Genomic DNA, 13,247 nt, shown 5'->3' with positions numbered 1-13,247 from the left:
TTTAGTTCCATTCCTTTTTTAGGAAACATAAGATACATGAAAGTAAGGTATTTTTATCTAACACAGACAATCTTGACACTAAGGAATTAATTCATACAGATGATTTTTTCACAGTAAGAGTATACATATAACTCTATAAATGATAACTAATATTTTAATCCATTTACTATGGTTTTCAGATTACATAGCACTTTTTACAAGCCTCATTATAATTTAATAGTAGTTTATCAGAAAACAGCAGGGGAAATTAAACCAAAAGTGGTGGCACATTTTCTAGGGAAGACTTCGTAGAGCTAGGCAGGAACTTATTGGGTCATAAGTCAAGTAGGTTGACGCTTTCTAGAATCTGGTCTCTACTTAGAGACCTAGACATTTCCTGTTTCAGCTAGTGTTCAGGAATGGTCAGGTCCTGAGAGATTGTCTCGGCTAACTGAAATAACACAATGACCTACTTTTTCTCCCTATAGTAAACTGGAATGAGGAGCAAAATCATAATCAGGGACCATTAATTCACAAGATATCAAATAATCACAGTTTGTAGAAGCAGCATGCCTCCCCCTGTAGGCAGACCTACGTGGGAAGCCGTGTCACAATGAGACGGTTGCCTGGTGAGCATGGAGTCAGAATGAGCAGATGTGGAATGGAATGTTACTGCATCAGGCTAAGATCGCATGATGCACCTAGCTCATTTTAGGAATGGGATGCCAAAGGTTCCAGAAAACTCAAAGGTCTTTGGCTAAAACCCCCTGTATGCTCCAAGAATAACTTTGCCAATAGGACTAGAAATATTCAAAGTCCAATGGGTGATACATCCTCTACCCTAGATAGTACTTGGATGCGCACTTTCCATGTTTTCCAAGGTGACTATATTCTTTTCTATGCTCCTATAAGTATTATTTTACTATACTACTTTGATAGGCACATTTTCCTGTAAGATATGTGAATACTATCAATCAGGTAATATTAAAGTTCTGTTGGCTAGGGAGGGATTTGTTTTTCTTTCAAGTGGTTTTCCATATCTGCTCTTAACCACTGTATGGATTTTTTAATTAAATTTGCATAGAGACTTTTATTTTTCTGTTTTCAAGTTGGGGGATGTGAGTGATTGAGGGACAGGAATTTAATGGTAACTTATATGGCTGACAAGATTGAGATCAATCCCATATTAATTTAAACTAGCTAAACACAGTTTTCATTCAATAAATATTTATTGGATACTTACTGCTCTAAGCATTGGTGGTATATCAATTATCAAGGCAGGCAAAAGTCTCTAACTTACTAGATTTTATATTATAATGTACATGGGAAAAAGGAAATACATCTATTTTTTTTTCAATGGCATTGATGATAAAAATGATTTAATATAAAATCAGATAAGAAATTCCTAAAGAATAGTAGTCTGCATGATTGATGAGTAGGTAGTGAGCACCCACTAAATTTGTATTGCTTTCTTAAAGATTAAAGAAGGATGTGGTATGCATATGGGAATTGTTCAAAGGTGCAACAGACATAAGCAGGTTCATCTTTCTAAATGTCAGGAGAGAGGGTTTTTGATTTAGGTAAAAGCAATTTGGTAAAAAAACAAGCTGGTTGAAATCCAATTGAGTAAAAATAATGACTTGATTGAAAATGATTATCCTTAGAATGAGAGTTTCTCATGCACTATTGATAGAAATAGAAATTGATACAACTCTTGTGAAAGCAATATGGAAATATCTGTCGACATTTTAAATGAACATGCTCAAGCATTTTAACATATAGGCATTTTTTTCCCCGGAATAAACATATATATGAAAAGAAATAAATTCAAGAATATTTAGTAATATAGTAGTGAACAATTATAAAAACACCTACAAATATAATAGGGTATTGTTTTAAAATGTTATAATATATTAAAGTATGTTTAAAATAATAAGGTAGAATTTTTGTACTGTCATGAAAAGATGTTCAAGATGTTTTGGGCTAAATATGTGAAGTAAGAAACAGCATGATAATTTTTTAAAAATTATCAGACCATTTCCAAATAAGATATGTAGTTGATTGATAACTACTATCAATTAGAAATTAAAAATTCCCCAACCTCTGAAAGTTTTCCATTCATACATTTTATTGTTATTATTTTCACTTATTTAATTTATATTTGTTATTACAATATCAGTGCACACCATCACAGAAAAAGAAAAAAATGTAGAAAAAGTAAAATGAGAACATACAACCTGCAGTATGAACCATTCTAATAATTCTAAACTTCTTGGTTAATTCTATTTAAATCCCTCTCTGTTCACATAAATGTTGTCTTCAATCAAAATATGTATGACATATATCTTTATTTGACCTGATTTTATGAATTTGTAATGAGAAATGTTTGGAGAATGATTTTCCTTTCTTAAAAATAACTTTTCACTATTTAAGCATCTCAAAGTTAAGAATAAATTGGCTGAAAAATGGTTTTAAAACCATGCCAAATAGATTAGTATAAAGTGGATAAAAATGATTAAAGGTGACTGAAAGTTTGGAAAACTACTTCATAGACACAAAAATAATCAATTTTTGAAAATCGAAAGACTCAAATATACGTGAACAAAGTGACATAATTATTGATTATAACTTTGGTGCTTTATAATTGTTGAGGTAATACATGTTGATCAAACTTTCAAATAATATAAAGATCTCTCTATATAAAAGGCTAATATGCAAAGTGTCCCCTCAGGAGTTTGATCACTTGCTATGACATGCTCTGACCACCAGGGGGTGACACTGAATGAAGGCAGGCCCCAGCCAGCAGCCAGAAGGAAGGCCCTGATTGGCCCTGATCGCTGGCCAGGCCTAGGGACCCTACCCATGCATGGATTTAGTGCACTGGGCCTCTAGTACACATATAAAATACAAAATCATATCCTCCCCAAATATCCAAATCTCTATGAAAACCTTATGTTCAATTCTTCTGGATATCCCTAATTTTATCAAAATCCATATATAAATTATTTAAAAGAAATGTAGGATTATATCACATAAATCTTTTTATGAATAGATTCACACAATTCTTTTTGAAGCCTGCTGAGATTCTATTACAAGAACAAAGAAAATTTAGTTGAACATTCTCCTATTGATGGACTTGATGTTCAACTAAGTTTGTTATACATAATGTGTATTTGTGTGTGTGTACTAGTATGTATCCTTACATTTCCATCAGTGTACTTGTGTAGTGTCTTGGGTAGCATTTATTCTTACGGGTTGAGTTTCTAGGGGAAAATAAGCTGAATGGAGTCTTTGGGTTAGCCTCTGTACTTGGTACCTTGATATTGTATTTTCCAGGACTACTATAACACCTGAATGGGTGAAATGAATATGAAAAAAGTGCTAAGACCCCATTGTTAAGTAGACTCTTCAACCCTGCTTCCAAGTAAACACTTTAAATTTCTTGATTCCAAATTGTTTAATTGTTGAGGAAAAATCCCCAAAATACTCTAAAGATGCCATCACTGTATATTTGGTTTAAAAATACACTTAAATAATGTTAGAAATTCATAAAAACTTAATTTGCTATGGCTGCTTCAAACAGAATGGATTGTTTTGAGTTTGCCTATTTGTATTAGTTGTGTTGCATTGCAATGTCAATCATACACTCTTGTCTCTAATTTTGGGTGACATTGAATCACCACTTAATTCTCTTTCACTGGTTCTTATGGCATGGAATGTAATTACAGGGCAAGAAGGCAATGATGAAGCTCAGGAACTCCATGGACAATTCACAGGGAATGAAACAGTATCAACCTCTGAACATTAACAGTTACATGATGCCTGTTCCTCCTCCACCTCCTTCCCCGAATGGAAAAATCACAAGGGAAAATAGATCTGAAACATGGAGAAGGAGAAGATTTCGGCCAACCACTGTTCCAAATGGCTTAGAACCAGTCTTTACCAGGGTGATTATGGAATCAAGTTTTCGTTTATTAATTTAGCATTGCATTATTAAAATTCTAGATTTGCAGTAAAAGAATTTAAGGAAATCAAAGGCTAAATGACTTGAACAAAGAAATATAATACTTTATTAATGTAATTGTAAGCTTAAATGAATCTGCAATCAAATATTTGAGAAGTGCAATTCAGAAACTAATTGCACAATTGATTAAAAAAATCCAGTGAATCTTGTGATCAAATTTAGTTTGTACTATAACCCATTTCCAAATTATTTATTATTTTGGAAATTTAATTTATTACTTACTTATTTCCTTTAATTTGCTCACTCAATCACACGTCAGAAACATTTTAACATTTAATTTGCAAAAATGCAGAAACTTAAACATAAAAAATAATATACTATATAAAATAAGTTTTAGTAAGCTTTTAATAATCACTTTTAGTGATTGTTGGCAAATTATTTTATAACACTTAGAAAAAAATTCATTTCAATGTTCTTCAAAAATATTGTACTTTGTTGTACTCATTTCTTCAAAATACTGATGAATAGTCCTAAGACCAGTAAGACTTTATATATGTACAGGCTAGTATGAAGGCAAAATATCTCTTAATTTTTATTGTGTAGATATACAACTAATTGTAATTATATGTAACTTTTGTGATTAGCAGGTAGCTGGGTCAACATTTCACTGAATGAGAATCAGGGAATGTAGTACCAACATGCACATAGACTTCATGCTGTCTCTTTAAAACCAACATCACTCTTGTTTTTTAAATTATTATGGTGGTAAAATTGGTATACAAGATCATATATATTATACTTCAGGAGTACATTATAATTTGGTTTTTGTATACATTGCATAGTGTTCACTACTATAAGTCTAGTTACCATCCATCACCATACAATTGATCCCCTTCAACCATTTCACCTTCTCTCCAAGACTAATCCCTTCTAGTAACCACCAATATGTTTTCTGTATCTACAAATTTGTTTTTGTTTTATTTATTCAGTTCTTTTTAGATTCCACATATAAATGAAATCATACTATATTTATCTTTCTCTAACTTTTTTCAAGGTCTATCTGTGTTGTTACAAATGGCAATTTTCCTTCTTTTTTATGGCTGTGTACTATTCCAGTGTGTGTGTGTGTGTGTGTGTGTGTGTGTGTGTGTGTGTGTGTGTGTGTGTATCACATCTTCTTTAATCATTCATCCTTTGGTGGGCACTTAGATTTTTGTCTTGACTATTATAAATCATGCTGCAATGAACCTAGAGGTGCATATCTCCTTTTGAACTAGTGTTTTTTTATTCTTCAGATAAATATCCAGCAGTTGATTAGCTGGTTCTAACCTTAACTTTTTGAGGAATCTCCATACAGTTTTTTATAGTGGCCACAACAGTTTACATTCTTACCAAGAGTGTATGAGAATTTTCTTCTTTTCACATTGTTTCCAACACTTGTTATTTGATGTTTACAGATGTGATGTGATGTTTAATTGTGGTTTTTATTTGCATTTCCCTGATAATTAGTGATGTTGAACATCTTCTCTTGTGCCTGTTGGCTGTTTATAGTATTCATGGGAAAAATGTCTGTTTAAATAGTCTACCCATTTTATAATTGGGTCATTTGTTTTTATGTTGTTGAATTGTGTGAACTTTATATATATATATTTCAGATATTAACCTTTTATCAAATAAACTAGAGGCTCAGTGCACAAAATTTGTGCACAAGGCCGGGGGGGGAGGGTCCCTCAGCCTGGCCTCTCCAATATGAGACATCCCTCTCGCAATCCAGGACTGCTGGCTCCTAACTGCTCACCTGCCTGCCTGTCTGATCGTCTCTAACTGCCTCTGCCTGCAGGCCTGATTGCCACTAACTGCCTCTGCTTACCAGCCTGGTCACCCCCTAACTGCTCTGTCCTGCTGGCCTGGTGGCCCTCTAACTGCTTTCCCCTGCCAGCCTGATTGCCCCTAACCACCTCTGCCTCAGCCCCCACCATCGTGGCTTCATCTGGAAGATGCCAGGTCTAATTAGCGTATTACCCTTTTATTAGTATAGATGATTTGCAAATATCTTCTCCCATTCAATAGGTTCCCTTTTAGTTTTGCTGATGGTTTCCCTTGCTGTACAAAAGCTTTTTAGTTCGGAATAACCCCATTTGTTTATTTTTGCTTTTGTTTCTCTTGCCTTTGGAGTCATATCTAAAAAAGTTATTAAGACAAGGAGCTTATCAAGGACCTTACCACCTATGTGTTTTTTCCTAGAAATTTTATGATTTCAGGTCTTACATTTTAAGTCTTTAATCCATTTTAAATTAATTTTTGTATGCAATGTGAGACGGTAGTCTAGTATCTTTTGCATGTGGCCATACAGTTTTCCCAGCATTATTGAAGAGATTGTCCTTTGCCCATTATATATTTTTAGCTCCTTTGTTTTAAATTAATTCTTTATATTTGTGCAAATTTATTTCTGGGCTCTCTATTCTGTTCCATTGATCTGTGTTTTTGTTTTTATGTTAATACCATACTGTGTTGATTACTATAGCTTTGTAATATAGTTTGAAGCCAGGAATCATGATACCTTCAGCTTTGTTCTTTCTCAAAATTGCTTTTGTTGTTTTGGGTCTTTTATATTTCCACACAAATTTTAAAAATATTTGTTTTAGTTTTGTGAAAAATGCCACTATAACCAAACTCATTCTTAAGTGCTTTATTTATTCTTTGTCTACATCTTACTCTTAGCATCTATACTCACCAATAACTTTCTCCAAAACTCAGGACCATGTTCCTCATGCTTGCTCAAATTTCCTCCTTTCACTTCTATTTCTCCCCAATTCTCTTCCTTTGGTCCAGTCTCTGAGGCGCAGGCTCCACCCTGTCTCCTTGACCTTATTCTTTTCCATTGCCCATGGCACCTAATATTGTCTGTCATTCTCCTTCCTAATTTGTATTTTTGTTCTCTCTTTAATATTCATCTCTATCACTTAATATCCCCAGGCCTTATATAAAGTTACCAAATCCTTTCCTCACATTCTATAGCTTTAGACTTCTGTTTTCTCCTTTGCTACTGAAAGTTCTCTAAAAGGTAGTATAGCTGAGTCTAACAAACAACCCAGGCAACTCAGCTTCTAACAACAAAGGTTTATTTCTTATTCTCATTATTATCTGTTGTTGGTCACCTGTAATTCTGGGACCTAGACTCAAGGAGTTGTCCCTGTCTGGGGTATGTGGCCTCATGGACAGCAGAACCCTGGAGTTCTTTGAAGATTCCACTCAGAACTGACACGTGTCACTTGCACTTGAGTTCTAGTACCAAATGACATTAATAGAGTGGGAAGTATCATCCTCTCACACAGATTGGGGATAGATATTGGAGCAATAATAGAATCTACCACATCTACCAATTTATTGTGAAGCCATTGCCTGCTGGTCTCCCAGGCCAACAAACATACTGTCTTTAAGGATGTGGCTCCCACTTAGCAAATATAGTGGCTTCCTTATCATCCTCACTTGGTGGCAGTATTTGATTTTTTGATGTTAAAATATATTACTGAGATAAACTCTACTGTTCATCCTTTAAAAAAGTTTAAATGTCTCATAAACCATAAGAATATATAAAATTTATATGTACAAGTTAAACAACAATAATCAAGCAAACACTCATGTTCACACCACGACTTCTGAAGTAGAATGTTACTGTCATGTTCTGAACCCCCTAGTCCTGAGCTATCACATCCCCTATTGCTTCCCAGAGCAACTCTCATACTGACATCTGTGTTAACTGAGTCCCTGCTTTTCTTTGGAGTTCTATCACTTATATTCAGTAATCTTCAGAATGAAGCTCAAACCTAGCATTGTAACAAAATGATAATATTCCTGGAGAAAACAGGCTGAATAGAGTTTTTGAATCACAGTCTGGGATTGGTGTAAATTTTTAAAATAGTTTCTTAAGAGCTTCTTCTGGGGAAGTCAGAGAAGCCGGGTCATGAGCGTGTCCTAAAAAAATGGGGCTCATCAGAGACAGGGCATCTAGAGAGGTCCTCCTGTGAGCCAGCCAGTGGACAGCAACAGGAATGTGGTCAGGTGAATGAGCTGTAAGCAGGCACAGTGGACAGCAACAGGAATGTGGTCAGGTGAATGAGCTGTAAGCAGGCACAGTGGACAGCAACAGGAATGTGGTCTGGTGAATGAGCTGTAAGCAGGCACAGAGGCGACAGTGGCAACTGAGGCAGCTTCCCTTGGGCATTCTGCCCTGAGGTTGGAAATGCAGCAGTATGGCATCCGCAGGCATCCTTGCTATGACAGACCTTGGCATGTCTTTCTCTTGAGTCATAAAGCTTCAGTTTGCCCTGGTCTTAAAAAATAAAAACAACAAACAGACAACAAGAAGACTTTAAAAAACAACAACACCTTCTGTTCTCTCTTTTCAAAATCCCTAGTTTGGGAATGTTGGAACTACTAAACTGATGTTCTAATATTCTTAGCTTTTCTCTCTCATTTTCTATGTCTTTGTCTTTTTGTTCTACTTGCTGGGAGATTTCTTCAATTTAATCTTCCACACATACTGCTGAGTTTTTTCTTCTACTGCCTTATTTTAATTGTAAGTACTACTTTTGTGTTCTCTGAATGTTACTTTTAAAAAGCTTCTTATTCTTGTTCTGTATGATTTTGATTCTTTGCTATTTGTGGAGACTTGCTTTGTAGGCTAATATATGTTCAGTTTTTGTAAGGAATGTGCTTCTCAACGTTTGGATCAGTATTCTATAAATGCCCAATAAATAAGAAGTGTAAATTGTCATTCATATATATATTTTTTTCTTAGCATTTAAAAAAATCTGTGTGGTCTCACAGTGTCTGAATTCTAATGATCATTCTCTATAATTTAGATTTGTCATTTTCTCCTTATTTTGTTTTGTAAGTGCCAAGTTCTGTTTTGTAAATATTCAAAACATCTTATGTGCTCTCAGAATTAGGATTACTCTATTTTACTGGTGATGTAATTTTTTTTTTTTTTTGGCATTAAAAAAGATCTTTATTATTTACTACTTTTGGCCTTAAAACCTATTTTGGCTAATAGTTCTTTTCCTTATTTTCTTTAGATCAGAATTTAATATATATTTCTTTTACTTTCTGTACATTTAAGCTTTAGGCTTTACATGTATTTTTGTAACATATGGGTGCTCTGTGTTTATTTCAAGCTGAGAATCCCTGTTCCTTTAATAAGTGAGTTTAGTCCAATTACATTTATTTTATTTGGTAGTGTATTTAGACTTACTTCTGTCATCCTAGTTTTTATTTCCTACTTACCATATTTTTTTAGATAGTAGCATTATATGATTTTATTGATTCTTCCTTGAAACTTCCCTCTCTTGCCTTCCATGGCATTCTATTTTAATGCTGCTTTGCCATCTGCTTTTAACTCTTACTCCTTTGTGTCTCTTCTTCTGCTTCATCTCTTAATCTAGCCATCAGCATGGCTTAGATCTTGACAATTTATTATTATTATTAAACTAGAGGCCCAGTGCATGAAAATGCATGCACTGGAGGGGGGGGTCCCTCAGCCCAGCCTGCCCCCTCTCACAGTCTGGGAGCCCTCAGGGGTGGGAGGAGACTCAGTGATCAGGGGAAGGTGATGCCCCCATCACACCTCTGTTGCTGCCACTGCCGGCAGTGCAAGCCTTGGCTGGCCCTGGTTACCTGAGCCTTGGGCAGCCCTGGGTGGCTGGGCAGCCACCATCTGAGGCTTGCCTGAACCTCGGGCCAGCCCTGGGCAGCTGCCATTTGAGGCTTGCCTGCACCTCGGGCTGGCCCTTGGCAGCTGGGGGGCTGAAGGGACTGGGGGACTTCAGAGGCAGGCGCATGGAGCGGTGGGGCCTGCCTGGGGGTGGGCCCAGCCTTGCCGTGCACCTGCCACCCCAGTGGGGCTGAGTGGTCTGGGCACCGCCATCTTGTGGCTGTGGGCACTGCCATCTTTGTGGATATGGCAGTCAATTAACATATTCCCTCCTTATTGGCTGTGGGTGCTGCCATCATTGAGGGCATGACAGTCAATTAGCATATTCCCTCCTTATTGGCTGTGGGTGTCGCCATCTTTGCTACAATGTGAGGGTCAATTAGCATATTCCCTTTTTATTAGATAGGATATATACTCCTCTTCCCACATGGCTTTGATAACTTTCTAGGTGTCCCTTGGATTTTTCATTAGCTCCTGGGTCCTGGGGTATAGAATAAAATTGACATAATGGGGTGACTCATGTACTTTTACTTTTAGTACTTGGATTTATTTTATTTTTATGTAGAACTGATTTTTAAAGGGGAGGTGAGTCTCATGACTAATTTACACATTAAATTCACTCTATTATTTTATGAGTACCACCCCAAAGCATCCTTTATTTTTTAAAAATAGATTTTTATTGATTTCAGAGAAGAAGGAAAAAAGAGACAGAGATAGAAACATCAATGATCAGAAAGGGTCATTGATTGGCTGCCTCTTCCACGCCCTACAGTGGGGATCAAACCCGCAACCTGGGCATGTGCCCTAACTGGGAATCAAACTATGACCTCCTGATTCATAGGTCAACACTCAACAACTGACCCACACTGGCTGGGACCCAAGCATCCTGTAAAAGCTCTTAAAAGGAAAGAAATAGGTAGAAGGCAAAGAAACACAGCTTGCTGGTGGCCCATCATTGGTTCCTCTATGAATGTGTAGAACATGGTCCCTGGATTCTGTGATCTGTGACCCTAGGGGATCATGCATGGAGCCAATTGATGAGGTGTGGTAGATCTCAGAGCACAGCACATTGCTTCTATGTCCTGTTGCTTTGTTCTAGGACTTGCTTTTACAGAATCTATGAGACTAGTTAGATTTTCCTTTGAGGCTTCTTTCACCCATCTGAAGATTCTTGTGTTCTCACTCAGGATTGCTGGTTCACCTACACTATACAGCAGACTACTGAAGAGGTGGATGGTCCCATCAATAGTGTTTATAAATGTGAAAATACAGGTTTCAGATAAGACCTGTTTAATCATCATCTTTATCAATTAAAAAAAGTCTTTTTAAATTTTATATGATTTGTGAAAGAGAGGGCGAAGAGCTTCTCTTGGCAAGAACTGATCTGTACATTTTTAAAATACCATGTCTTTAAATTCAGTAAGTATTTTACACTTACAGCACTTCTCATTTGAATGAGCCACCTTTCAAGAGCCCAGCAGCCAAATATGGCAAGTGGCTGCATCTCAGACAGCACAGCTCTACACCTTAACAATGGCTCATATATCTGGTAATCCTTTTTCATCCTCACTACTACATCTTCAGTTCAGATGCTTGCTGCCTAACTCTTAACCAGGCTATTGCAATCATCAACATACTTATATCCTGGCTCTAAATCAACAAATAGCTCAATTTAGCTTTTATTGATAATGACAAGCACTATGCTAGGTGCCGAGGCTACCAACATAAATAAGATCAAATCCTTGTTCTTGGAAACATTGCAGTTTAGCAAGAGAGACAGAAATATCTGCAATTAACCATGATACATTGTGATGAGAACAAGCATAGCAGTATAAATAAAGCACAATGGGAACATAGAGGAAGGAAATAGTCATTCTGAATGAGGAGATTGGAGAGTGCTTCAGAAAGAAGGTGGCATTTGGAATGGGCTTTGAAAGATGAGTAGGAAGCTAGCATATAGAATTAGGGAGCAGCGTGTAAAAAAGCAGGAAGGGGAAAAAAGTAAGGGAAGTCCATTTCAGTATTAGCAGATTCTACATAATGATGTTAACGTCAACTCTGTGAAGTGCCTCTCAGCATGCTTCTTTCCTGCTTAAACCCCTCATTAGTTCTCTTTCCTAATGAGATCAGGTATATTTTTTTTTGCTTGGCTATTTTAAAATGTAGGTTTTATTGTGATTCTGGTATATTGAGATCCATAGATCAGGAGATGATTGCTTTTGAAGAGAAAGGTTGTCACTTGCGTCCCCAAGAGGAGGGGACATACCACAGATTAATTAGGGTTCTGTCCAGAAGAACATTTGACCACATATCTGGGCATCGTGGCCCAGCTAAGGTGACAGACAAAGGTAACCATCACACCATGTCACACAGGGCAACAGAGGACAGCACCAGGGTCAGTTGGGAGGCTGAAGGAGTGTGAAGAATATATAGGCAAGAGCCTTTGTTGTGTTTCTGAGAAATGAAACCAGATGGCAGGGTAAGCAGGCTTAGGATTGGGTAGTATGAATACTTTTGGCAGGCTCCGAGGTCTAAGGGCTGTCCTGAGTTGTCTGGTACCTGATCCCGGGGTGATTAGGGTTGGGGAATATTGGCCTGGAGTTCAAGAGCCAGATAGAGTTTTCCTGGAACAATTCAAATTAATGCTCATTTTTTCTAGCATGTGTCCTAGATTGAATTATAAATTCTATGGTGCCCTAGACGGTTTGACTCAGTGGATAGAATGTCGACCTGTGGACTGAAGGATCCCAGGTTTGATTCTAGTCAAGGGCTCCTCCCCTGCTTGAGCCCTGGTGAGGGTGCGTGCAAGAAGCAACCAATCGATGTGTTTCTGTCACATTAATACTTCTCTCTGTCTTTCCTTCTCTCTTGCATTCTCTCTAAAAATCAATGGAAAAATATCCTTGGGTGAGGATTAAAAAATAATAAGAAAATAAAATCAATAAAAATATATTTTAAAAATAAATAAATACATTTTATGGTCACCCTACTAACTAGAAGTTTATTGCAGTGGTCCAGGTAAGATTTTAGGATGTCCAGAGTTCATTAGGGCTTGGCTAAGTGGCTGGAAAGGAATTGCTACCCAACACTACCAACAAGTACAGGCTCTTCGACATCTATAGAAATCTCTTATATCCACTCCACACAGGCCTGGGCAGAGATACAGGAGACCCCAGTGGGGATTTGTTTTACCAATTGAGTACTAAATATTACAAATACATAATGGCTAACTCCTTAACCATTCAAGGGTCTTGCTGTTTGTCAGCACAGATTGTAATTGCCTGAGATTTCAGAAAAGAAATGAGAAGGAAAGTCATAAGCAACTGAAGAGGAAGTCAGAAAGATAACACTTAGTTGTTCAGGGCCATGAGGCCTTGCTGCTCTTCTTAACGTGGAGCTGAATTTTTATGGACATTTTTTGTTGTTGTTAATCCTCACCTGATGATATCCCCCCCCCCCTCCGCCCCGCCATGGATTTTTAAAGAGAGTGGAAGGGAGAGGGAGAGAAATACAGAGAGAAACGTCAATGTGAGAGAGACACATGGATTGGTTGCCTCCCAACGAGCCCTGACCAGGGCTGGAAATGGAGCC

The 13,247-nt window shown here is 37.0% G+C and overlaps 1 protein-coding gene across 3 annotated transcripts in view; it reads left to right on the top strand.

Moving 5' to 3' along the window:
• The window catches only part of ERICH3 (glutamate rich 3), a 107,201-nt gene that overhangs the window by 39,898 nt on the left and 54,056 nt on the right, over positions 1-13,247 (top strand). For all 3 annotated transcript variants that reach the window (XM_080657964.1, XM_080657962.1, XM_080657963.1), the window contains exon 7: positions 3,708-3,926. In XM_080657964.1, the coding sequence (XP_080514090.1) occupies positions 3,708-3,926 (219 nt within the window). The remainder of the gene's footprint in view (positions 1-3,707; positions 3,927-13,247) is intronic.

Source organism: Plecotus auritus (genome assembly GCF_963455305.1).
Source record: "Plecotus auritus genome assembly, chromosome: 2".
NCBI classification, from domain to species: Eukaryota; Metazoa; Chordata; class Mammalia; order Chiroptera; family Vespertilionidae; genus Plecotus; species Plecotus auritus.
This window is presented reverse-complemented; position numbering and strand designations above follow the sequence as displayed.